Here is a 26938-nt window from a genome sequence, read left to right on the forward strand (position 1 = left end):
AGCTAAATGCACCAGAGGTCTAACATAAAGTGCTTACAGAAGTTTCTGTGTGTTCACAGAAGGGCCCTAGCTGCAAGGAAGAATGCATTACCTTACCTCCAATTTGATACTTTTGTTCACCTCAAAATTTCTAGTCACCACTTTCAGAACTCTTCACCTCGACCCCAGCATGGTGTTCATTACAAAGACCATTTGCTGTTGTTTCCTTTGCTACTGTGGACCATTTATTTTGTTTTGCCAACTTTTTTGTGATATTCTTAAATCTCTGTTACACTCTTTTGTTTCCTCCTCTGTACAAACCCCACTCTCTCTCCCTCCCTCTCTCACACACAGACACACACACAATCCACCTCCTCACATCACTAGGAGCAAATCCCCAACCATCTCTAACCAATAACTCACCTGTTCCATCCCTTTCCAAGTCCTTCCTGCCTGTTCTTCCATCATGACCAGACAGTTGCATCAACCCTCTCCCCCATTTCCCCCACTGGTCATATGAACATACCTTTCACCACTGAATCATTTAGCCCAGTACTACCTACCAAAAGCCATAAATGCTTTTTTCCCATATCTAAGATATTCTAACTCTGGATTGAACCTTAGTGCATATGGCAGCAGGGCTATGACTAGCACTTGCCATGCTGATCGCATCTCACTGCCAATAAGAGATTTTTGCTGATCCTTGGTTTGTTTTGGGCATAATTCATTGCTGGTTTTGACCTAAACAGCGTTCTTCAGCCTGTGGGTTGCAACCCTAGCTGGGTCATGAAGCCTCATTTGGGGGGTCGGGCAACATTTTAAAACCTGTGCAGGAGAGGGCTTAGATCCAATCCAATAATAGTTCTTCCTTATCAAAACTGAGTCCTTGATATAATCCTGAGCAGACTGTTCTCACCATCTTGCCCCACAGCTCCAAAGGCTGGCCCTGCTCAGACTGCTACCTAACAGAATTGTTGTGAAGACAAAAAGAGGTAGGGGAAATGGGGCAGGTGGCCACAGGGGTGGGGATGGGCAGATCAGGTCCCAGGAATTGGGTGGGGTCAGCTGTGGGTCCCCAGTCTCACATTTCATTTGTTGGGGTCATTGCACAAAAAGGTTTGAAGACCACTGCCCTAGAAAGCCCTAAACAGCCTGTGGCCCCTGTCTGAAGGGGCCATTGTAGATTACCCAGACAACTTTTAAGAATTAATTCAAGGAAAAGAGAAATGCAGAGCTACACATAAAAGGAAAACAGAGGCCTTTCTTTCCCACTCCCCAAGAGCATCTACCAGCTGACTTGCAAGCTTCCATATGCATACAACTTCTACATGAAATATGCAGCTGGCATACCTGGAAGTGAAATATTTTTGTACTAAGCTCCTGTGCAAATGGCTCCTCCCAACAGACAAAAAAGCTGTCTGGTACTGTCAGGCCACTGCTCTCTTTTGACCAATACACTACTGCCTGGCACTATCTTTCTAGAGTCTCCGGGACAGGTTTTCCTCAGCCCTGCTGAGAACCCAAAAAACATGGCTTTGAGTTTGCACATGCAAAACATCTACAGCTGAACTAAATATAACCAATTCTCTCCAAATGCTCCATCACCTGCTCCAGCCGCAGAAATTTGCTCAAGATAGAGAGAGGTTTGTCCCCCCCCCTTCACAGCTCTTATCCCCTTACATTTATCCACACGTCAGTGACTTCTTCGTAAATAACAAATGGGTGGACGTTTTCGGGGACGGCTTTGGCAAATTCCAAGCGCTGCTCCTCACTTTCTGGCACTGGGATGAAGAGCACAGGAGGAAAAAGTACGAGTTGGAGCTGCTGCTGAGGTCTGTCCAGGAACATGGCCCAAGCACTGAGCAAAGGAGGGGAAGGAAGAGAGAACAAAGGAAGAAATCAGAGAGCCAGGAAATCAACCAAATGTTCCTTCCACTCCACACACACACAGACATCACTGGAGCTAACACAGCAGCTCACACAACACCCACATCCGCCATCATGAAATGTCACTTACTATTTACCATCGCGGGTCCACCCAGCTCGCGCAATATACTCCACTGTTGGAAACATTGTAGCAAAAGGGTGCACCAGTTCCTTATCCTGCGCATACACTATCTAGAACACACACAAAAATTTCAAAACATGCTTTAACAGTTGCACCTTGTTTTTCTGCTGATTGCTCCTTTTTAACCCAACACGAACACTTAAAATATCTAAAATGCCATCAGTGCATGGTTATGAAATACCATTTACAGTATACTTGTACTTCTGTTTATACACTATATGAAACTTACATTCAACATCAACACACTTATGTGGTATCAAGGCTATTAACTACAGACAGCACTAGTAGTTAAATATTGGAAAGAGGATCAACCAACAGTGGAGAACTTGGATGTGAAAAATATGTAATATTACGTTAATACTGTATATAACTGCAAATTATATTAAAATATAAACATCTGTGAGAACTGGTATCGGATAGTAGCTAAGAAGTTAAACTCTGAGCTGGGAAATCCCCAATTTAAATCTTGCCACCACCATGAGCCAACTAGATAGTTGTCCATCTCAGCCTAGTCCTTCCCAATTTGCAATTCAGGATGATCTGATTACCCAGCAGCAAGGATCCCCAAACTATGGCCAGATGTGGCCCCCAACAAGATTTTATCTGGCCCGCAGCAACTTAAAATATTTTTATTGCTAATTTTTCTTGGTATTTTTACTCATTATACGTATTTAATTTCTCAGTTTAATTGTCACTGTTTCTTCGTAATTATCACGTTTCTCTTCTGTTCTGAATCATATCATGATCACAAAATTCATTCATTAAAATTTCATTCATTCACACATAAAACTGATTTTTATTTTGGCCTTGAAAATGTGATATACACACAATGTGGCCTCCATACTGAAAAGTTTGGCGATCCCTGTGCTATAGGGTTGTTGGAAGGATTACATCTTTACACAATGCACACAAAGCATTTTGCATTCAGAAAGCATGATATAAATGCAAGCTATCATCACTGTGGAAGAACAAATCAAGCAACACCCTCCAGAGACAAAGGGGGACCATGTACTTGGTAATGGAACTGCACCATACTCTCTGAAAACATTAGGCATGGTGCTGGCCTCAATCTCTTAAAACTCTCATGGATTTCCAGTTTGTATGTGCGTAGCCTCCCCACAACTCAGAAAATAGGTTGGACCACGGATATCATTATATCTGCAGGAACACTGCAAATGCCAAGGACCGACCTGTACAAGCAGATTAAACCAGCCAATACAAGTAAAAACCTTGGAAATTAACCAAGTAGCACAACAGATGACATCCCAACAGGAGAAACATGCAACAAATAAGAAACTCGCTTTCTTCCCCTTAAACACCCTCCAAAACAGAAAGGTCTTAATGGTGTATCAGAAGGCCAGGAGCAAGGCAGCCAAATGGATCTCCCAGGAAAGCAGATGACCAGGTCTGATGGCTGGAAAGACCAGGTGTCCACCTGCCTAACTTCAGAAGGGTGAGGATGACACAGAACAAGACTTCAGCCAACAACCTAAGACAGCAGACAGGGAAGGAGGCAGGTTTTCATGACACCTCCTCGTGTGGGAGGAAGTAGCTCAGGTACTGCACACCCCTGGTCGTTTAGGGCTCTATGGGGATAATAGAACGCTGCATTCGAACAAGAAGCAGAGGATGTTGATGTAGTTGGCATACTTTTGGGATTGTAGGCTCCCTGCTACAGGCTCTAACTTGAATCCTCACTGCTGCGTTTTGTACTAATAGCCTCAGACTGCTTTTCAGGGACAGGCTCACACAGAGAGCATTGCACTGCTCTAACTTGGAAGTTATGCAAATATGTCTGTGGCCAGGTCAAATCTGACCAAGAAAGGACCCAGGTGGCACAATGACCTGAGCTAGGAGGGGATTCAGCTGACCATCACCACAAGCTAGGCTTCTAGGAGTCAGGTCAGCTTAGTTAAGCTCAACACCTAAATCTGGATCATGTTCAACCCCACTAGCAGCACCTCTATCTTGTCTGGATTAAGTTTCAATTTGTAATCTAGTCCTGAACAGATTTAATCCTGTACTACCTACAGACGCACAACAGAAACTGTATTATAGTTCATATATGAATTATATAGGGAATTATTTCTTTTTTATAACTTCCTCATTCCTTCTAACAAGCATTCAAACATCATGATTAATTTTTTTTTAAAAAAAAACAAGCTAAACTGAAGTTTTATCACACACTAATATATCAACAAACACTTACCTTTCCTTGGCTGTCGGTTTGAAATTCTGCCAGTTTTAATGCTATCTTGGGATTCTTGCTGCCTGAAATAGCAGATTGACAAAAAATGTGGACCTGCCCTTCAGAAGAACCAGTCTTTGGGGGGTTGTCAGCCCTGGTTCAAAATATGTCCAATTTCTCTGCACTTGATGAGTGGCAGCTAAAATGTGTAAAACGATTCCACTGAAAAGCACTGGGCACAAGATACAAACTTTTATTTATTAAAAGTATTTCTTTTTAACATGTCAGCTGCATAGTTTGCAAGCAGTTTATAACTCATCCCTTAAAACAATTGTCTACATGATAACCAAGACAATGACAAATATTAATGTCTGAAAGATACCTGTGAAGTTAAGAGAACCCAAAGCACGCCCCCCCCCCGCCCAATATCTCCTAATCCTGTCTGCCTTTTTGAATCTTTGGAGGGGGCTTTATCAGGCACATAGGCCATAGCTGCCCATCAGTACTCTGGAGACAAGTGTTTCAACAAATCCACAAGCAAAATATGTCCTGTCATATGGGCTCATCATCTTCATTCTGCCATGTCCCCACTGACCTGTTCTGGGATACCGGTAGGAGTCTGTCTTTCTTTCTTCCAGGGCTGGAGAAGGAACGTGAATTATCTCCACTTCTGATTCATCCACCTCCTCATACAGGATTCGTAAAGTTTTCCAGCCCTCAGGACCTAGAAGAAAAAGGTAAGATTGAACTAGTTGCTGCCAGGCAGTTTTCCCATACAGTCTCTTAAGTAGTTTCTGGAAGCCCAGAGGTTTGATGTTATGACTACAACACTTGCATAAATGTCAAAACGACCAGTTTTTAAAGCACACACACACACCCCATTCTCAGACCCAAATTGTACATTTCTGCTCAAAATCCTCCTTTTCTTGCTTCCTCCAATCTATGCTGCTTAAGCTTCACTCCTTTTCAGTTGTTTCTCCTCCACCACCTCCAATCTATGGATATAAGACCAAAGTCAAGGAGCAGCTGACACAAGAGTATGACATGAGTGTAGATCCCTGTCAATGTCAGTTGTAGTCAGGAGAGAGGCTACTTTCCCTGAAAGCATCATCCCAAGATGCCGCTCATCTTCACCAGTTACTTTGACACAGCTACTATCCATGCTATGAGAAGCAACATACTTTAAGTCATCAATTTTGTAAGTGGTACACAGCATCACATGAAGCTGAAAGTGGCTCATTGAGATTTCAACCACAGCTGTGCCTGGAGAGGCTGTGCCTCTGAACCTCCCAGCTGTGTCTGGAGAGGCTGCCAGAGACTGAACCAAGAACCTTCTGCATGAGAAGCAGCACTCTACCCGTGAGTTAAGGCCCCTACTGAAGAATCAGGGACCTAAAGGCCTGAAACCAGCAAATTTGTGGACCTAGCCCAGTGAACAGTGTGCTCCATTTATAGCTTCCTTCAGGCATCACTGGCCACCTGCAACTGGCAAGTAGAGATAAGCCTCTGTGTTGGTCAGGACTGATATAAGGGCAGTCTAAAGCTGTAAAAATGAAACACCATGAAATAACACCAAAATTGGGCTTATAAAATGTGATACCCTGCTCAATTAATGAAACACTGAAATTTACCTATTCAAATGGCTGCAGAGTATCTGTGAACTGTTCTGAGTACTTCTGACTGCTTCTATGCCCCTAACTCCACACGCAGCTCTGCTGCTTTCTCCTAACTGGCTGTAGAGTTTCGGAGCATGCTCAGAAGCTGCCAAGGAAAATGAATCAAGCCCTATAAAAAGTGAAACTGAGCCACACTGCATTTACTCACAAGTAGGCAAATGTGCCTCAGTCCATTGCAAAGGGCAGGCCAAGAGAAATGCAAAGCCACCAGAAGTGTTCTGTTTCTCGGTGCGGGGGGGGGGGGGGGGCGTGTTTCATGCCTATGGCTATGTCTGCTGATAGCCACAGGCATAAAACACATATATACCACCTATATGACAGTGACTACACTTGATAAAAATGCTTTAAAATTCATTAAAATGTCAATTTGGAATAAAAACACAACACTGCTTCCAGTCTTTTTTTTTTAAGATAACACTGAAATTCACAATATACCATTTTAGACTGCCCCTACTGATATATTATCTGAAGTCTGACTTCCTGCCTTTGCCTACTCAACAGAGTGGTACCTCCTCCTTCTAGCCGCAATCTTTCTAACTCAAGTTCTGAAAGCCTAGGGACCATAAGAACAGTCACTCCAAGTTCTAAAACTAAGTATGATCATTCCCAGACTGACCCTGAACACTCACCTTCTTGGCAAGATGTGGGACACCACCAGTACCCTGTAAACCGATCAAACTCTTCCTGAATAACAAAGGTGGCCACACCTGCTGATTTGGGGTCATCCAAAACACTGGATAAGCCTGTGAAAGGAAGAAAGAGGATTCTTTTTTCTTTGGATAGAGAACTGAATCAAGACATTATACAGCCTTTTATTTATTTATGTATACACATAAAGGAGGCTCCGCCAACACTGACCCACCTAGCCCTTTAGTCTCATCTGCCTGGCAGCAGCTTCCCAAGCCTCACTTGAGAAGTCTTTTTCCCCCCAGTCCTGGTACCAGAGATCCTTTATAAACTGGAGATGCCAGGGACTGAATCCAGAATGTTCTGCATGCAAAGCATGTGCTCTACCAGTGACCTACGGGGCCTTGCCCACAACTGAAAAGGCTTGGGTTCTAGGCATACCCAAGCACATGTCTTTCCCCCTTCTCCATCGGTACCTTCCATGTTCCTCTGGCCCATATTCTGACTGCCATCGCTTCGGTACATGCAATACTGTGAGAAAATAAGTATAGCCATGAGATACCGGGGGACGGAGCAAATGGGCATTGTCTTCAAAATGAGTAACCCACCCAACTAAGTTAAGTAAGAAGTACTGTGGTGGGTTCTCTTTTCAGCTGTATGCCAACCTTCTGTAGACAGGGTGCATGCTGAAAGCACATAGGAACCTAGGAAGCCAAATTCTACTGAGTCAGACCCTTGGTCCAGCGAGCTGATGTTTGACTATACTGACTGGCAATAGCTTGCCAGGGCCTCAAAGGGGGTTTTCCCAGACCTACCTGGAAATGCCAGGACTTGAACCTGGGACCTTTTGCTTTCAAAGCAGGTTCTCTACCACTGAGCTACAGACCCTCCCCTCTAGGTGCAAATAAAGATGAGCATGCCTTTCTGGCAGTAAGTCAGCCTCCGCTCTTCTCCCGTTTCAATATTAGCTACCCAGAGGTCATTGTTGTTAATGAAGGAGAAGAAAGATGGATCAGCAGGGCAGATCTTGGGATCCATCCTAGGTCCTGAGCATTGCGTCTTGATTTCTAGTGGCTTCATTGGGGAGACCTGTGGACAAAAGGGGGGGAGTGAGAACAAGTGAGGTTGTTCAAGGGAGCACACAAAAACCTGCCCAGAATTAGGATCCAGACTGAAGCCATCATGAGTCTGGCATCATGAGTCTGAGGCACAACAACATCTGAAAATTGCTCAGGCAGCACAGGGGTGGTGGCTTCTTAGGCTATTGCCTAAGTTGGCTATTGCCTAAAACTATGCCAAGTTGGGAAAGCCCTTTTTCAGTCACAGGCGTACTCACCATAAAACCATTTTTGCCACCATCCCTACAGTGGAAGAGGCTGTTGCTGGCCTGAAAAAGGAAAAGGCCACTCTCACTGTGGAAGTCGTAGGAGGTGATTCCAAAGACTCCTAGCCGCTTGCGCTCTCTCAACAGTTCTTCCTCCCTGGAGTACATCCCATGGTGTGGGGTAGCCTGGTAGAGAGCAGCAGAGTCAACGGGGTGGGGGGAGAAATGGCATACATGAATTAAGGAACATAAGAACATAAGAACAGCCCCACTGGATCAGGCCATAGGCCCATCTAGTCCAGCTTCCTGTATCTCACAGCGGCCCACCAAATGCCCCAGGGAGCACACCAGATAACAAGAGACCTCAACCTGGTGCCCTCCCTTGCATCTGGCATTCTGACATAACCCATTTCTAAAATCAGGAGGTTGCGCATACACATCATGGCTTGTACCCCATAATGGATTTTTCCTCCAGAAACTTGTCCAATCCCAAGGACAGGTCAGCAGACAGCAGGTGTATATAAGGACACCAAACTTGGCTAAGTTACTTGCTCCTGACCTTCATGCTTGAACTTATGACTCTGCCGTAGACTAAGTCAGACAAGACTGATCAGCCTAGCTCAGCATTGCCTGCATCAACTGGCATTGGCCCTCTAGGACTTCAGACAGGGATCTTGCCCAGCCCTACTTTGAGATGCTAACAGCTACTGAACTTAAGACTGTCTGTAAGCAAAACATGCTCTGACGCAGAGTTAGAGCACTTCTCCAAAGGCTGGCCCTCCTGAACACAGGCTGAATAGCCTCAATCACAAAACAGAACTGGATACAGAACTGGGACAGAATGAAGTGGGTCCATCTCTGTCCCTTGGCAGAAAAGGAAAAAGCCATTCTGACCCAGCAGATAGGAAGGAGGAATTTAAGTGGACTTGAGCAGCACCAAAAACAATTGCAACCTCATTTCTCAATTCGTTACCAGGAAACAGCAATCTCTCTATCCTAATGTGATCAAAGAGCAGAAAAAGGAGCTCCCTATGGCCTTCAGCACTCAATTTGAACAGCTATAAAGCCATGAAGTATGTTGAGCCCAGCATACTTAAGATAGCAATTTTAGCGAATGTGCTAGAGCACACAGACCAAGTCAGACTTTTGTATCTCAAATTATTACCACAAAGGAACGCAGACAGGTATCCTTTATTGCATGGGTCTCCAAGCCCTGGCCTCTATCCAGTCTCTGATCCCCTAGCCAGTCTCTGACCCCGAGAGCCTCTGGCCCAGTTGACCATACACAACCAGAGTTGTGCTTGTGAGGTGGGGGAATGGGGGTCTATTTAAGTGTTTGTGCTTTATTCCTTGAGCTGTGTTGGTGCTTGAAGAAATCCTGGACATTTGAGCCCATTCATTCATTTCAGTCATTCATCTAAGTTCCATCTCTAATGTATTTTTTTAAATTTTATATTTCATTTTTTTTCCGGCCCTTGACACCATGCCAGATATTTGATGCAGCCTTTTGGCCAAAAAGTTTGGAGACCCCTGCTTTAATGCATGGTTGAGCAGAAGGCAGGCTGGGATCTGCTGGCAGAACTTCAGGCAAGTTCCAGTAGATTCATAAGGTGCCAACTCCCAATAACATTGACTATAGCACTTTTGTCTCTGAATAGATGATGGTGGGTTTGGGGGAAAGCCAGGCATGGGGTTTGTGGGCACTCTGAGTTCAGTTCTGGTACAAGTTACTGGGGTGAACCTATGCCCAAAACCATACTACTCCTTCATTTTAAGTGCATGCCTGCTCTTCTGAACCACAGTTCTGAATTGGCTCCAATTGGCAGACCTTGAAGTTCTAGCAAAAAGCAAAGAACAGCCCACAAATCTGAAGTCTACTCAACTCTGTTTCAGTGACTGCCCCCTTCAGGTTTTATATTTTAACATTTTTTATTTTCAAGTTTTCAGGGCTACTGAGAGCTGGCACTGGGCCCAGGGCAAAATGCCTGATTGCCCCCCCTTCCTAAATTTTCTTACAAATCAGATGTCAATACATTTTAAAACAAGTTTTTAATCAACAGTTTTAACTTAGCAAGAGCAAGACTGAAATTACAGTAAATGAAAATACCTATCAGAGTTGGATAATTTCCTTACTTTGAGTAATGCTACTGCATTTCTTTTCTTCTACCTCAGCAAAGTCCTAATTTGCTTTTACTTCTTCTAATAATGCAGGGGCATCCAAGGACTGGATTTCACTATCTCCCTTATTATTGTATGATAATTTTTTGAAACAAATCCCTGGTGAAATAAACTTGTCTGGTCTTTGATCCCCCCTTTTTCTTTCCTGTGTTCCAGACTTATATTTGTACTCCACAGTGGCGTAGAAATGGGAGGCCAGAGTGGCCGCAAGCCCCAAGTGCCAAGATGCAAGGGGGTGATTTAGGCCGCCTCTCAATTTTTTAAATCTTGGTATTTTTGAATAATACCATCATTTGAGGAGTAATTTCCTGCAGAATACAATGAAACAACCCATGTTGAAATTTCTAATCTATCAAAAGTTATAGCCAAAAAACCAGAAAAGGAAAACACAGCTGCCTTATGTAACAAAAAGTGGATTATACTAGGATTACTACTGGAAATAAATAGCTCATTGTAAGCATTCTAGAAAACCAAATGTATTCTTCATAAATGTATGTATGTTTTGCCTTTCTTCTATATTTCAACAAAACTGCTTTTGTATGTATGATAGACCACAAACCCACTGCATATTATCTTGATAGGTATTAATTCCCTGTTTTGTTTTGGGTTATGATCTCTAATGTTCACTACATATGTGAAACCTATTATATATAAATTCAATAAGTGTTCACTGTCTGTGCTTCTTCTCTTGCCATTATTATTATTATTCATTTCATATCATGACTATTACTAAAAATTATTTTGTCATGGGGAGAATGTCAAAAATTTATGGGCCCCAGTGGCCAAATGACTTTCATATGCCACTGGTACTCCATACTGTTAATTTCGCATTTCCAAAGTTCCTTAAGATGCCAAAATAATAGTAAACTAAAACAGGCATGGAATCCCCTTTGGAGACTTACCAGTATCTGCCTACTTCCTCCACTGCTCCCCTTTGCTATCACCACTGAGACAGACAGAGCCAGAAGTCACACAATATCATTGACACCACCCAGTATTCTGGACCTGTCATCATGAGTGCAATGGGATCTGCTTCACAGTTTAACTCCGCTCTTGTGAACCACTCTGAGAATCCATTATAGTTCAAAAATGGTACAAAAATATTGTAATAAGGTAAGCTCAAGCCTTTTCCAAGTGAGTCCAAGTTCAACTAAGGATGCTATCCTTAGTTTTGGTGGGCTGCTGTGAGATACAGGAAGCTGGACTAGATGGGCCTATGGCCTGATCCAGTGGGGCTGTTCTTATTTTTTTTCTTATTTTATAATATATATATACACTTATCTAGGAGTAAGTCCCATCCAACTCAATGAGACTTTTGAATAGATATACAGGATTGTGCTGTAAAACAGATCAGATATTAGACCATGTGGTGGCCCAATCTTGTAGAGGTAGTGAGGACGTGTATCCCAACACTTCTCCAGGCCTGCCTCACTGCAACTTGGTCCCCACCAGTTTTGAAATCCCCCCAGCAAAGCTATAGACTCAGGTGGCAATCATGATTTGAAATAAGTTTCAAGTCTTGGGGAAGTTCTATAAAGTCTATAGCCAAATATAAATTCTCATTTCTCACTGGCAATTGGAGGCATGGGCCCCTGTTGGAAAACATGAGACTTCCACGTAAAATCCTAAAGAATGATTGAGAGGGGGAGGCATTTGCGATGGAACTTTTAACTTGCAGTTTTTAGCCTGAGCACTTAGTTATGCAAATTTCAAATTCTGCAAACTGTACAACTACACGAATCGTGTAGCACATGCAACTAAGTACACTCATGTATGTAAGTCTAAATGCAGAATTAGGGGGCATTTTAAACCCACCAAAACAGCACCCAAGTGTTAACTGTAACATCAAGTCACAAGACAAAGCACATGATCCAACCCTCCTCACCTGGAAGTGATCCAGCATCTGTTTCCATGACAACAGAAGAAGGGCTTCCTTCCGTACCTTTTTGGGAATCTCAGAGTAGAGCAGAGAGTTCTCCCTACTTCCATATGGCATTCCTATTGAAGCATAAAGGCATAAAAAGGTAAATAAAGACAGTTTTACTGGATCCAATGCCCAAATCCTCAACATGCTTTATAACCTTCCAGGGAAGCCCAGGATAAAAAGATTGAAGATGGACCAGAGCCATACAATGCATGGGGCAACTGGGGTAGCCACCCTGGACTCCATGCTTTCACAAACAATATATGGCCATAAATAGGGCCATACACTTGGCCTACACTTGGTTGTGTTGCCTTGGGCCTATGCTCTGCCTGCACCCTTCTAGAAACAGCTCTCCTAAAGATGCAAGTGCAGTTGGCCTACAGCAACTAATTAGTAACCAAACTCTGCTCAGTGACAGGCACAAAAAAAGACCTTACCCAAGTAATATAGTCGATGAGAGTGAGGGCTCGACTCTTCTGTTTTCCGGACAAACTGAAAGTCATGAGGCGCCTTATTCACGATCATCCCTGTGTACTTCCGGCTGCCATGAATTATGTCACGCAGCCCCTCCCATGAATGTTTCTCCACCTGGAAGTGCAAAGAGGATGTATCTTCCATCTCCACAACCTCAGCGCTATCCAACAAGGCATCCACTGCTGTCATCCTTGGCCTTCCTCCAGAATCAGTCAAGGAACTAGGAGAAATAAATGATATTTAGGGGAAGGAGAAGATGAGCAGAATCCATCCACTCCATCTGGAAGTTTCAAGTCTTCTTGGGACTTACTTGTACATTTAACAGCATGATAAAGCGTTCCCTGAACTGTGTCAATTCAGGAGGTTCATGGAATCAATCATATATTTAAATGCTTCCCCATCTAGAAAACTTATGTAGAAAACTAGAGTATCAGAGGACTGGCTAAGTTTTCTCTCTTGCATGGCATTTTGCTAAGGGGGGAAAGAGTCCTCTATGGAAAGGGCTGTGGAACATTTCAAACAGGGAAATCCTCCCCTTACAACCCAAAGCAATCATAGGACCACACACACACACTAGAGATCTTCAAGCTCAAGAACAGGAAACGAAGTGAAACCCAGTGCAAGCATGTGACATTCTAGAATCATTTATAACACCATAGGATAGTTGGGGCAGACTACTTGGATGGCACACTGTTGTGTCCTGCCATCCCAAGCTTCCCTTATGCTTCTAGAGCACCACATGCTGCAATAGCTTGGAGTGGCAAAAGTCTAGAAACAGGTATTAGAATCATGTCCAGAAAGCAATGCAGAACCAAAGCAAACGCTGGGGCACGGGGAAATGCGGTTTTGTTTGCACCAACACGATCAGCCCACACCTGAACCATACTGCTTCACAAGGCTAAAATATTCCTCCAGACCTACTCACCCACCCCCATAGCAAACAAGCATACTAGGGAAAAGGCCAGGCTTAAAGCCTTCTCCCCAACATCTGGCTGTCTGTATGTGAGAGATTATTTCATTTTGTCAAGAAATGTTCAATCTTACAAGTGCCCATCCACAGTCTATAAACCAGACACAGATTTACCACCTTACTGCAAACTAACCCTCTGCGGAACTCCTAGAGTACAGTTTGAAACCTACTGCCCTAGACTTGCATTGTTGTCTGTAACTGCTGCATGATTCTATGAAAACAGATTTTTCCACATATTACAGTAACAAAAACAAAGAACAGAGATACCCATGAAACCAGCAGCTAAGATACAGATTGGAAATAATGAAAATACTGCTGTACTCACTAAATTTTTCTATGATACATGAAATCCAAGACTGCTCCAACAGATGGGGAACAGGATACCATAAATCAAATGCTTGATTTGTTCCCTAACATTGTGGCATTTCAGCAGCAAGCACCACACCATTTAAAAATGCATGAAAGACAAAAGAATACTTTTGAACTTTCTTAAGAAATAAATCCAAAACTTTATATTCCTCTCTCTGCGCCTACGTATCAGGTGGACAGCACTGAAATTGTTAGCATTTCAAGTGCAAAATACAACATTAGAAAAGAGGAGGGGAAAATACACAGACACTTTAACACCACAGCAAGACAGACAGCAGCAAAAATCCACCATCTTCCCAAACCAAGGTGAGGCTGGGCTGGGAATTCACCTGAGAAAAATCCAGGTCTGCTTTTGTGCAACCTTCAGCCCTGTCTCACCCAATCACTGAAAAAAATCAGTCTTCAAGGCCAGCCATGTCAGTATTCAAACATCACTAAAGCTGTGTCTCTCTCTGTTGCAAGGTCAGATCACATTTCAGTGGCCTAAGGATGGCTCACTCACACATACAGAGATTTAACAAGCATGGACGTGGGCAAAGACATGTTCTCTGCACCTGCAAAGCACAAGACTAGATTCTAATGGGCTCTAATTAGAAGAGAGTCTATTTCAGTTTAACTTTAAGAGAAACTTAAAGAGTTGTTCCACAACAAACCTGATTACCTGTCAGAGGGAGACAGCTCTGCCTTGCTGGAGGTCTTCAAGTCAAGGCTAGACAGCCATCTGCTGGGGATGCTCTAGATTTCCTACACTGAGCAGGAGACTGGACTATATGGCCCCCCCAAATATCAAAGTGTCCAATTCACGAATAACGTCAAGCCAAAACACCAAGTACATTCTGAAACATGCATTTATTTAAAAACATCCAAATCCTGAATATATAACACTGAAGCTACACAACTCTATAGTAAGACCCAAAGGGCCCTTCAGGGAACTGAGTTAGCCCATAATGGCCAGGTTTGGATGCTGCTCCTAAGGGCAGTTCTTTTGTTCTCAAGGCTCAGAAACTTCCCTGAGCCTGGCCCTAACAAGCTACCTTGAGAACTGCATGGCTCCTCAAAATCTTGAGAACAGCCTTTTGAAATTATTTCACAGCTCCTCATAAGCAGTGCTTGCATCAAATTTGGACCAAAAGAAAGTGAAAAAATTTAAATCTTTACAGAATTTGTATATTTAAAAAATCACCTGAACTCAAACTCAAAAATCTGTTCTCATGAGAATGCAGTTCAGGAAGTGCAGAGAATGCACTTCCTTGTGATGAGGAAGGCTTGCAGGCACCCCGTAGCAGGATGCCTACATCAATAAACTCAAGGAGAGACCCAATGGGACACAGTCACCTCTCTTTTACAAAATGAACCACTCACTCATTCTTTGAGGCTCAACTTACCCCTTCTTTAAGCTATTATTTCCAGGGGAAAGACCAGCAGAGAGCTCTAGAGGGACAGGAGGGAGAGAGCATGGAGTCTATTTGGGACAACCCACACCACAGTGATTGGTGGTTGGCAACCTTCAGTCTCGAAAGACTATGGTATAAGCCTACAGCACCAGGTATTCCCAGGCGGTCTCCCATCCAAGTACTAACCAGGCCTGATTGTGGAACTGCCATGCCCCATCCTGCATTAAACGCCACAAAATCCTGAGAACTTGTGTTAACAACTTATAAAAATGGAGAAGGGCTGGGAAACATTTTACCTATCAATTCAAAAGGCTTTTTCCTCTCCTGTGCTGAGACTCAACATTTTTTACCCTAGTAAGGGAAGGGACAAATGGGAGACCATTACTACAAGTGATCACAGTCCCCACTACTGCACTCAGGACAGGTTTTAAAACTTACTCATGATGTGGCAAGAGAGCAATTTGCTTTTCATCTTAATTGCTCTCCTAAAGGGTCAAGACTGTGAATTCTCCTGCATTTCTATGCTATTTCCCCCAATTTATTTATTTCTTGCAGTATTTATGTACTGCCTTTTTCCCTTTCCTGTTTTAAAAGAATTTTGTATCTTCTTTCAAAAAGCAACTCACTGGCACAAAGAAAATCCAATCACAAGAGAGCAAGGGGATCAGAAAAGAGAGTGTACATGTATAGCCAATCTGTACACTTGGATGCCATAGACTTGTGTGTCTCACAACATCAGCCGATGAGCACAGGGGCACCTGTACCACAAGATGAGTGGCTACCTGAAGCAGCAGAGTGGTAGACCAATGAAATGGAGGACTCACCTCAACCCCCAAACTGCAATATGGGACTCGCCTTCAAGAGCTGGAAGGCAAGAACCACATGGTGGGCCACCATGTTCCTCCTCTTTTCCCACCTAATGGCAGCCAGTCAACACCTGCTGCTATTGTGCCGTTCTGCCACTTCTTTCCTTTCAAGTCATTTAGAGGGAGAGGAGGTGCAGACTGCATTAAGCATGAACTAAAGTCTTGAAAAGCAGAGGGCGAGGCAAGGCAAGAGAGAGAGAGCAGAGGGAACACATCAGCAAAGGAAAAGGAGGCAGATGGAAAAGGAGGCAGACTGAGGAGCTCTGCTGAAGACTGGTCGTTAAAGCAATGAGATATCTAGGACCCCAAGACCTCTCTACTAGTCAACTATGCAGCCTTGAGCCTCAAAAAATTTAGTGGCAGAAGCAATGATGCAACCCAATTGATGCTGCATTGCAACCCATTTCTGTGACTTGATCTACTTGCTGAAAACCTCTGCAGTAGATCACACAGTCTGACTCATCAGAACTCACTGGGAAGTTCTCCAGGAAGCTCCCAGAGGATTGAGATCCATGTTAAAAGGACAGAGAAGAGGGTAAAGATAAATAAGGAAGCTCGTTTGAACTTTAAAGTACAAATATATCACTGTAAGAAGACCTGGACATTAGTCTGAAAAAAAAATTAGTCTGAACATTAGTCTGAAAAAAAAATTGTACCCACAAAGCTGGAAAAGTCAAGACTATCTAGGTACTACATACATCTTTTTCTAGTCCCATCTCAAGTCTGCCCAGTGCAGCACCAACCACTAGTGAGACTTCTTCAAGTTTGGGGAAGGGGAAAATAAAACACCAGGTTCAAAACAAAGCATTCAGATGAAATACTTGTTAAGTGAACAAGATTCAGCTGATGGATAATTTAGACCAGCACAACTTGAGACATATTTTTGAGCTTCTTAGACACAAATCCAGAAGTCAGATATTCGGCATGTAGCACTTCACAGTACTTATGACCTACAGGTGAAGATTTCTAACCTTTGCATTTCAACTCTTCAAAGTTCCAAAGGAATGCATAGACTTAGGAAAGTTACCTTCTCCAACTTCCTGCAGTTTCTTTTTCCAGGCGAGCCCTCTTTATTTTCTGCATCAACTGCTTAGAATACCTTGGCCAAAGTAAGAAACTAGATGAGAAAAGAAAAATAGAAGCATTATTTCTCAGAAGCAGGTTGGCTGTTGCTGGTTTCCTAGTGGGGGAAAACCTAGTTGGAAACTCTCTAATATCCATAAAAAAAAAAACTATTGCAATCATGGGAGCAGTAACCAAAGCCTGCCACACAGCATATGGTAGTCTCCACCTTTTGGTCTCAATCTCATGGGCAGTTATGAAGATGCCTTACAGTGAGTCAGGCAGATTGTCCATCAACTCCAGCATTGACTGCTCTGACTGGAAGCAACTCTTCAGGCTGGGGGGAGAGCAGAATTTAATCATGAGTTGAGACAAAGCCTCTTTAGAATCACAAATAGAGACAACATAGAGCAGAAATTTTCAACCAATGTCCCACAGCACACTGGTGTGGCGTGAATGGTCTGCAGATGGGGGTGTGAGGCTCCCATCGGCAGCATGGTGTGCCTTACCAACTGTCAAAAGACTGATGGGGTCTTGATGACTGATGGGGCCTGATGGGGCCTTAAAGGCTTGACAATTTTACTGTGCCTTGAGATGAAAAAGGTTGAAAATCACTGTCATAGGGGATGCAGTGATTGCCAAGTATTCTTTACATTCACCACCTCTGCTCAATAAGAAATATATGAAGAATGAAAAAAAATCAAGGTGCCAGTTTGAAACAGAAGGGGCAGAGAGAGCAAAGATGCATTCACCATCAAGAACTGATGTAACATAACTGAGGGGCCTCGTTTCAAGCCTCCCCTCCGGAGTGCTTGGGAAAGCACCGCCACGGTGTGAGGCGGGTGAGGCAGAGCCTCCCCACTGGAGTCCTTCGCAAAGCGCTGCCGCCGTGTGAGGCAGCCAAGCACACACAACCCACGCGCATTTGCGTGTGGGTTGTGGGTGTGCTTGGGTGCCTCACACGACAGCAGCGCTTTGCGAAGGACTCCAGTGGGGAGGCTCTGCCTCACCCGCCTCCCCACCCTGCACCTCACACAGCAGGGCTGGGGAGGCTCTGCCTCCCCAGCCACCGCATGGCCTGCTTTAAAGCTCCCACAGTCCTGCCAGGGCAGGGCTCCCTTCTCCTCAGCACCCCCCACATGGAGGGCATGGGGGGAAAGGACCCCCCCACTCTGCCCTCAGAGTGCAGGTGTGGCCAGTGAGAGGAAGCCCCCTCCCAAGGCTTGGGGGGGACCACCACAAAGAAGCCTGCAGGCCCCTGAAGACCCCCCCCACTTCAGGAGAACTGCAGCCCCTTCTCCAGCTGTGGCCTCGTCTCGACTCACCCCCTCCAAGGGCGTGGCTGGCTCACTGGAAACCTGTAGGGTGGGGGCGTGGCCCAAAGACCCCCTCAGTCAACAGGAGGCATGTTCAGAGAGGCCCCCACGGTGGGGGCGTGGCCAAAAGCAGCCCCACCCCCATCGCGCACTCGTTCCAGGGGCGTGACCAGAGAACCGCCACACTGCAGGGGGATAGAAGTTTCCTCCCCTTTGGAAAGGGCGGGGCCCAAAACAGGCGAAGGGCGGGGCCTGGGTCTTAGCCCGCCCCCTCTCCTGTCAATCACTCACTCACTCACTCACTCACTCAACTTGTCGGGCTCTACAGGCCGCGGGTCGTTCAGTGCGGGGAAGGGGGGGAGGGAAGGGGTCGGGAGATCCCGCGGCGGCTTCACTCCCGCTCCATGTCCCGCAGGAACTCCCGGAAGCGGGGGAAGGGAAAGGAAAACGCCGGCCTCTGCGAGCCTCCTGGTGCGACCTTTGACACGGAACGGGAAGCTCCCGTTTGCTTTCTCTGTTCTCGCGAGAAGCAAAAGCAGCGTGTCCTGAAGCTGAGGGCATGCGGACGGAAAAGCAGAGCTTCCCGCAACTCTCATTGTAGATCTCGCGAGAAGAGCAGTGGAGGGAGGGGCGGGGCCTCCGTGGTTGACCCAAGGAGGGGGCGGAACCATTCAGGGTGTTGAGGGGGGGGTCGTCGAAGGGGGGGAAGGTGCAGGAGAGGGAGGAACCATTTGATAGGAGAGGGGGGAGAAGGAGGAGGCTCAAGGAACGGATTGGCAGTGGAGGAAAGGCGTTGCCATGGAGACTAAGGGCAGGCCAGGCTTCCTGCCCCAGCCAGAGGGAACAGGAGCGCTGGCAGACAGGAACGAGTGAGGCGTTGGGGGGGGGGCAGGTGAGGCAGAGCCTCTTCAGCCCTGCCCTGTGAGGCGCTGGTGCGGGGGCAGGTGAGCCAGAGCCTCCCCACCAGTCCTTTGAAAAGCAGCACCACCATGTGAGGCGCGGGGGGGGGAGCAGGTGAGGCCCGCGCGTGGGTTGTGTGTGCTTGAGCACCTCACGCGGCGGCTGTGGCGCTTTTCGGAGGCCTCCGGCGGGGAGGCTCTGACTCACTTGCTCCCCCACCCTGCACATCTCCGTGTAATAGTTTGCTGAAATACCGCAGCCCTCGTTTTTCATAGGCCGATACCAAAGCTCCATGTTCAGCGCCCGCGTTGGTGGTATAGTGGTTAGCATAGCTGCCTTCCAAGCAGTTGACCCGGGTTCGATTCCCGGCCAACGCAGCTCGTGCTTTTGCTTCTCTGTAAATAAGCAACAGGAACTGCCACCGCCTCCGACGTTAGAGATCATTTATCAATGATCTTCCCGAGGTCTTAAAACCATCTCCTCGGTTCTCTGCGTGCCTGAACCTTTGCCCTTCGTGTACGTGCAGTTTCCTCCCTTCGCCCCGGGCAGAAGGAGATTCTTCGACCCTCTAACATCACCGAGCCAAGCGGGCTTTTGGAATCACCACTGACTCTTTCCTCTCCCTCCAAGAAAACAAGGAAAGGGCTGCTCTTCCCACGCGTGCGCTTATTCAGAGACCGACATACTGCATGAGTGGACGTAGTCGGCAATCAATGGATCAAAGCACAAAGTGCGCATTGAAATCAAAACTGTAAAGTTCAACTGGAAGCACCAGAAAACATGTTTCCGCCCGGGATCGAACCGGGGACCTTTCGCGTGTGAGGCGAACGTGATAACCGCTACACTACGGAAACTTGCACGCTAAGGTAGTTGTGATGCCGCTTGATAGGGAGTCTGACCTCACCGCATTTCCTTTTCTTCATCCTGTGACTTGCTCTGAAGCGAGGCTTGTCCTTGCAAGCTGGGGGGGGGGGGAGACCTTCGCTTATTCCCCTTGCCAAGGGCCAAGCCCAAGAAGAACGGAACAAAAATGGATGGATTGGATTTGTAATCTGCCTTTCTCCCCGGAGGGCACCCAAGAGTGCCAATAAAGACAAAATTTAATTTCTTGTGTCAAGAAATTAAACAATTTCTTGTACTGAGCAATTATGGTACAATTTGTGAGAGTGCAAAAATTACTGAAACACAAAAAGGCACGAAACATACAATGCAAACGTATTTTCTGGCGCCAGGTTGCAGAGGCTGACTATATTAAAATACTAGCTATACACTGAATTTTTTGTACAATTCTTCTTAACCTGACTTCTCCTATCCTCTGTTTTCGTTTCCCCAACCCAGATCCAGCTATCAATATTTAGATCAGCCATTTTGAACCACTGTGCCGGAGCACACAGGTGTGCTGTGAGTGGTCCCCGGGTGTGCCTTAAGAATTTGGGGGAAGGTCATTTATTAGTAGGGCCATTGGGGGATGTGTACTCCCCCCCCCATTGGCTGCACAGAGTGCCTTGTCAATGGTCAAAAAACAGACGGTGTGCCTTGACCATTCTAGTGCCTTGCTAAGTGTGCCACGAGATGAAAAAGGTTGAAAATCACTTATTTAGATTGTAAGCCACCCAAGGCAGGGATCTGCCCTTTGTGTTTATTGATTTACTTCTTTATTTGTTCACATTTTTATATCACCCTTTCTCCAAGGAGCTCTGGGTGGTGAACTTCCCTTCTTTTGGCCTCACAGCAACCCTGTGAGGTAGGTGAGCCTCTGTAAATCAGAATGTAAGCCAAAGCTGTTCCATATCTAAAGCTATCTATATAAATAATAAAAATTAAAGGCTAATGTCCTTGTACCTAAATTGGATAAGGATATAAAGTGCAATCTTTCCTCCCACTCCCATGGAATTTTATATCATCCAGTCTTGAATAACAGTTTGTTTGTTTGTTTGTTTGTTTGTTTGTTTGTTTGTACATGCATCACATTTTGTTCCCTGCCCTTCATCCAAGGAGTTCCGGGTAGCATACTTGAAGTTTTCCCATTTTACCTACACAACAACATTGTGAAGTAGGTTAGATTAACAATGCTTTCTCTTGAAATGTCTTATTTCTAAATATGAGAGTTTAGATTTAATTTCAAGTCTTTCATTTACTGTACACAGTCAGGTTGCTGGGGCCTGGGGCAAAGTCCTGCTGTCATACCCCATGGTAGCCCCTTGCCTGTTGCTGTCACAAGTACTGAGGTCAAATCTGACCTCTTATGGGTGACAGTCCTTGGCCAGTGTCTGACCTGGCCAACTTCTGGCACCATTCTAATGATGTGTATCCTTTTTATTTTTAACTAATCTTTGGAAAGAAGGACTCGAGGTGTTTTAGCACCTTCCTCTAATGGTCAGAGTAGATGTTATGCAAGAAATCCACGATTGCACTTTCCAATGTAATTTTTTTAAAAACAACCATGGAGATGGGGTGGATTTTGATGGGGCTAGGACAAAAGAGTCTAACTCTTTCCCCCTGCGCTTATTCCCAGATGAAACTCATCCCCCTGGAACTATTATTGGCAATAAGGGAAAAAAATACAAGCTGCCTGTTTTCCTCTCCTCAGTTAATAGGGGTTGGGGCAGTAGCATAGCTGGGGGGGGCAAAATGATAAGTACTGCAGGCACCGCAACGCATTTTGTAAGTGGCCCCTTCCACTTGCCAGCAGAGCCATTCTGGGCAGTGACAGCAACATGCAGGACACGCAGTTTGGTTCAGGCCTGCATGTTTCTGTCTCTGCCCAGAATGGCTCTGAAGGAAAGTGGGAGGGGCTGCTTACAGAGCATGTTGTGGCACCTGCAGTATTTACCATTTTGCCCTTCTCTAGCTATGCTTCTGGTTGGGAGGGGTGTGGATTGTGGCCATGAGAGAAAGGGGTCAGAGCCCCAATTCACATCTTCTCACCATTGTGCAAAAATTACATTGCTTTTGCAAAGTCTAATCAAGGATCTCCCCAATAATGTTTAGTTTGGTCCTTACTGTTACAGATCCAGCAGTCTCTGGATCTGCATCTATTTACCCTGCCAAGCATGGATGTGATACACATTTTAGGATGGAACTTTCACCGCCAGATGTCAGCAGGAACACAGAAATCTAAGGCCAATGTTTCACTCTCAGAGTCGATCCAAACTCAGGAGATGCCTTGTTGATGCCCTGAGAGAATTCAGAGTTTCGACCTTTGTCTGTGTGTTTCTCTCACTAGGGTGGCTGCCAGACTGCAATATGATGGTAACTTAAAATTCACCATCTGCACTTAAAATCCACCATTGAATTAGATGTGTCGGTGCTGGCTTCCCCTGTCCTTTTGTAAACAGTTTCTGCAGCAAATTTTGGTGTAATTTTTTAACAAGAGGCCTCCAAGTTTTATATAGCTTAGGGCAGTGGTTCTCAAACTCTCTGTGAGTCTGAGAAGCACTAGTAAGTTTTGACGGGGGCGGGGATTGGGATGAGGGGGGCTGTCTCGACAGCACCACAGCAATTGCAGTGCTGTGGGCACCCAGGCGCATTTAAACATACCTGGGGGGACTGTGCAGCGTCCCGAAGGATCCTGGAGGCTTGCAGCCCCCTCCATGGGCCTCTCTTCTGCTGCAGAGGGCTCCAATTTGCAGTCAGAGCCCATTTCTGGTTTCAGAAACTCCACATTCCAGAGCTCCAACCGCAAACCGGAAGTGCGCTCTGACTGCAGATCAGATCCCACTGCAGCAGAGGAGAGGCTCATGGAGGTGGCTGTGAGCCTCCAGGACTCTGCACAGTCCCCCAAGGTATGTTGAAATGTACCTTGGTGCCCGTGGCGCCGCAATTGCTGTGGTGCCATCAGGACACCCATTTATGGGTCGCTCCCCTTATAGGCAAAGTGACCCATTTTGGTTCCAATGGTGGGTCGTGACCCACCACTTTGAGAACCACTGGCCTGGGGCCTCAACAAATCTAAATTCAGCATGGGTAAAGCCCAGTGCGTTGAGGGGCTGAGTTCACAGGGCTCTTTCAACAGCCAAAACCTTATAAAGCATTTCTCACTTGTGCAAAGAGAGAGAGAGAGAGAGAGATTGAAAAATACAAAATGCTTCATTTGAAATCTATTAGTCTCAAGGGCCTCCCCTTTCTGGAGGGCCAGGAGTTGATCCCACTACCCAGATTCAATGACAGGGTGGGTTTAAAAAAAATAAACTACATTGAAGGGAACCTCTTTTTATGCAGTGGATTATGAAAAATATAGAGCCAGAAACCAAAGCATTTCTCATCAATACATCTGTGTAAAATAAAATGCTTCATTCTAAAGCAGGGGTGCCCAAACCCCGGCCCTGGGGCCACTTGCAGCCCTCGAGGCCTCTCAATGCGGCCCTCAGGGAGCCCCCAGTCTCCAATGAGCATCTAGCCCTCTGGAGATTTGTTGGAGCCCACACTGGCCCGACGCAACTGCTCTCAGCGTGAGGGCGACTGTGACCTCTCACATGAGTTGTGGGATGAGAGCTGTCTCCACTGCTTGCTGTTTCACATCTGTGACGCAGTAGCAGCAGCAAAGGAAAGGCCAGCCTTGCTTTGTGCAAGGCCTTTTATAGGCCTTGAGCTATTGCAAGACCTTCATTCATTCATATAAGTTCATCTTTAATATATTCATTTATGTAAACTTATGTAAATTTATTCAAATTTTAAATGTAAATTAATTTTCCCCCCCCCGGCCCCCGACACAGTGTCAGAGAGACAATGTGGCCCTCCTGCCAAAAACTTTGGACACCCCTGTTCTAAAGCATACTGATATGTTTTGCTATTTAAAACATGCCAAGACATATCTCAGTGGGCAAGGGGAAGAGGCATTTTTCAAAGCAATAGCTGTGGCAGGGTAGGATCTGATCTGAACAGGATCTTCCAAAACCCAATACCCTTATCCTGTCTTTAAGGACAACTCCCTTACAGGACACTGAGCATTAGCATTTGTCAAGGGAGACTAGATGTGCAGGTGTGGAAAACATCAAATAGAGACAATCTATAGATTTTGCTGAGGGATACTCTGCATGTATCATTTACATTCACTTTATTTTGCAACATTTACTTTTACTGTACTTGGCGAGATGCAAATATTTTGCGATCTTGTGTGCTCCCAGAGGCATCTGGTGGGCTGCTGTGAGGTACAGGAGCTGGATTAAATGGGCCCTGAGCCTGACCCAGCAGGGCTCTTCTTATGTTCTTACTTATGTTCTTACTTTATCATACCATAAGTATCCATGCCAACCAAATCTTAGAATGTCCTTCTAAGTTCAACAATTTTCTATTTGCAATAACAACCATTCTTTAATACACAGAAACAACATGATGCATAGTAAATTTTCAAATCTGGCAGCCCTAGTGCTCCTCTTTCTTTTGCAACCTTCAAAATCTTAAACTTTACTTTTGGTTTTTTCCCCTTGCCTTAAAAATTTTGCCATATCTTTCTGCCATTCTTTAAATGGTTTATCAGAGAGTAAAACTGGTATAGTCTGGAAGAGAAACAGCATTTTCAGTAATACAGTCATCTTAATTACAGATATCCTTCCTAAAATAGATAACTTCGGTCTTTCTCATCTTGCAAAGTCTCTTTTGATCTCAATCCAAACTTTAGCATAATTGTTTTGAAATAACATACAGTTCATACTTGTCAATATAATCCCTAGTTATTTAACATTTTTCCACTTTAAACCCAGTTTTGTTCATCAGCCTTACTTATTCTTGTAGATTCAGTTCAGTTCAGTTTTGTTTTATTACGGTCACCGACCAGCATAAAAATAACAATACAATCATAGTATACAACTGAACATACATACGACCCATCACAGCATCCTAACATAGGCTCTTGACAACATAATATACTAAAAATTAATAGATCTAAGTCTAGATGAGACTAAGTTTGGTCTTGTTATTGAGGATTGAACTGAGTACAGTAACTGAGGAAGGTACTTCTGAAAGTCTTCTAGTCCACTTTCTAGTAGTCCATAGTAGTCCAGTAGTCCATAGTCTAGTTGACAGTAACTGTTACCCTGCACATGCCTGATCTCATCTGATCTCAGAAGCTAAGCAGGGTCAGGCCTGGTTAGTACTTGGATGGGAGACTGCTGGGAAATACCGGGTGCTGTAGGCTTATACCATAGTCTTTTGAGACTGAAGGTTGCCAACCATCAACTAGTCTACACTGAATTAAAAACTTATTCAGAATATAAATACTCCTCTATGAGCAACCTGGAAGGTCACAATCCACTCTGCAGCGGCTAGAAATTTAGCCACCCTCCGCATTACCTCTGGATTTGGATCTGATAGAAGAGAATGACTATAATCTTGATCTGGGCATTTGGTGAGCTCTTCGAAAAGTGGGGAGATAAGGGATAACCGTATATCCTTATAAAAAACGCAATCCAGCAAAACATGACTGGTGGTTTCTGGTTGGTTTGCCCCACAAGGACACAGTCGCTCTAAAAATGGGACCTTCTGAAAGCATCCTTCCACCACAGCTGAGGGCAAACTATCACTTTGTAATGTAAATGTAAACACCCTTCTGTGGCTTGGGATTTCCAACTGGAAAAGATAGGGAGCTGGGGCAGCTATATATCTGAGCTCCTCCTTGATACAAAACTTTCTGACATTATTAAGGTCTTCCTGGTGCTCTATGTCAAAGATCCGCTGCTTGACCCTAACTCCCGCCTGAGCCAGTCCCATGTCAAACAAAGATGGTATAGAAAATCCCAGAGAGGACAGTTTTCGTTCCAGCCCTTTAATCCACCTGGATTTATACTCATCTTGGAGGATTAGGGGAGCAGTCCCTAATGGGTATAGGTGTAGTCTTAACCAGTAAAAGCAAATGGTTATCCAGACGCGGGCCTCTATCCTAATCAGGCTTGATTCCAGATGTAAAAAAGTGTCCGAGACAGTACTGGATACACTAAAGGCAGCCCTAATAAACTTAGACTGGACACGCTCCATTATCGTGATGTTGGGAAAAGGTCCCAACTGCACTCCATACAATAATTGGTCCATCACCTTTGCCTCAAACAGTTTAAGGGCTGCTGGCAGATATTGGGCTCCTCTACTTCACATAAATTGGAGAATAGCAGAAGAGGTTTGCTGACCACTTAACACTACGTACTCTCCATGCGCTTTCCTAGAACAATTTGTATGGAATATCACCCCCAAATATTTAAAGTGGGACACCTGCTCTATTTTGTGGCCATCCATCTTCCAGCACTGATTTTTTGGTTTCCTGGAGAAGGCCAAGATCTTACTTTTACTATAATTCTGAGGTATTCAATCTGTGCGTCCCGCCTAGCATCCCAAATTATTCTCAACTCACTTCCTTTGTACATGTTCAGTTCAAAAAAACTCTTTTAATGTTTGCTTAGCTTCTTTCATTATACCCTCCTTTTGCAAAAATAAGTCATTCAATTTCCATCTATAAATTGTAGCTTTCTTCTTGATCACCAATACAATTGAATTAAAATCTGAAAAAGTTTTGCTAAGATTTATGTTTTGGAAGTTTTAACTGCTATAACCTTTGACTCTCAAACATATCAATCCTTGAAAAGGATCTGTGTCTCTCTGAGTAATAAGTAAACTCCTTTGCCTTCCCATTTATCT

At 44.8% G+C, this 26938-nt stretch overlaps 1 protein-coding gene, 2 non-coding genes and 1 pseudogene across 6 annotated transcripts in view; 2 read left to right on the forward strand and 2 right to left on the reverse strand.

Annotated features, from left to right (window-relative positions):
• Positions 1-18894, reverse strand: part of DPP9 (dipeptidyl peptidase 9) — a 35342-nt gene extending 16448 nt beyond the window's left edge. Inside the window, exons 1-11 of one of the 4 annotated variants that reach the window (XM_066635251.1) lie at positions 18723-18894; positions 17065-17154; positions 12402-12658; positions 11926-12038; positions 7875-8048; positions 7459-7627; positions 6541-6654; positions 4831-4959; positions 4257-4318; positions 1997-2097; positions 1660-1837 (exon numbers count right to left, since the gene is read on the reverse strand). In XM_066635251.1, the coding sequence (XP_066491348.1) occupies positions 1660-1837; positions 1997-2097; positions 4257-4318; positions 4831-4959; positions 6541-6654; positions 7459-7627; positions 7875-8048; positions 11926-12038; positions 12402-12658; positions 17065-17120 (1353 nt within the window). In that variant the 5' untranslated portion in view covers positions 17121-17154; positions 18723-18894. Of the gene's footprint in view, positions 1-1659; positions 1838-1996; positions 2098-4256; positions 4319-4830; positions 4960-6540; positions 6655-7458; positions 7628-7874; positions 8049-11925; positions 12039-12401; positions 12659-17064; positions 17155-18424; positions 18666-18718 lie in introns of those variants that run through there. The other 3 variants (XM_066635250.1, XM_066635249.1, XM_066635248.1) reach the window with 3 other exon arrangements.
• A 726-nt stretch (positions 18895-19620) lies between these two features.
• Positions 19621-19692, forward strand: TRNAG-UCC (transfer RNA glycine (anticodon UCC)). The gene has a single exon. It is a non-coding gene; the product is annotated as a tRNA-Gly (tRNA).
• Positions 19693-20096: 404 nt separating this feature from the next.
• On the reverse strand, positions 20097-20169 carry TRNAV-CAC (transfer RNA valine (anticodon CAC)). Its single transcript has one exon. It is a non-coding gene; the product is annotated as a tRNA-Val (tRNA).
• A 5162-nt stretch (positions 20170-25331) lies between these two features.
• Positions 25332-25451, forward strand: LOC136659647 (5S ribosomal RNA; annotated as a pseudogene).
• Positions 25452-26938: the final 1487 nt, after the last annotated feature.

Source organism: Tiliqua scincoides, chromosome 8 (assembly GCF_035046505.1).
Source record: "Tiliqua scincoides isolate rTilSci1 chromosome 8, rTilSci1.hap2, whole genome shotgun sequence".
NCBI classification, from domain to species: Eukaryota; Metazoa; Chordata; class Lepidosauria; order Squamata; family Scincidae; genus Tiliqua; species Tiliqua scincoides.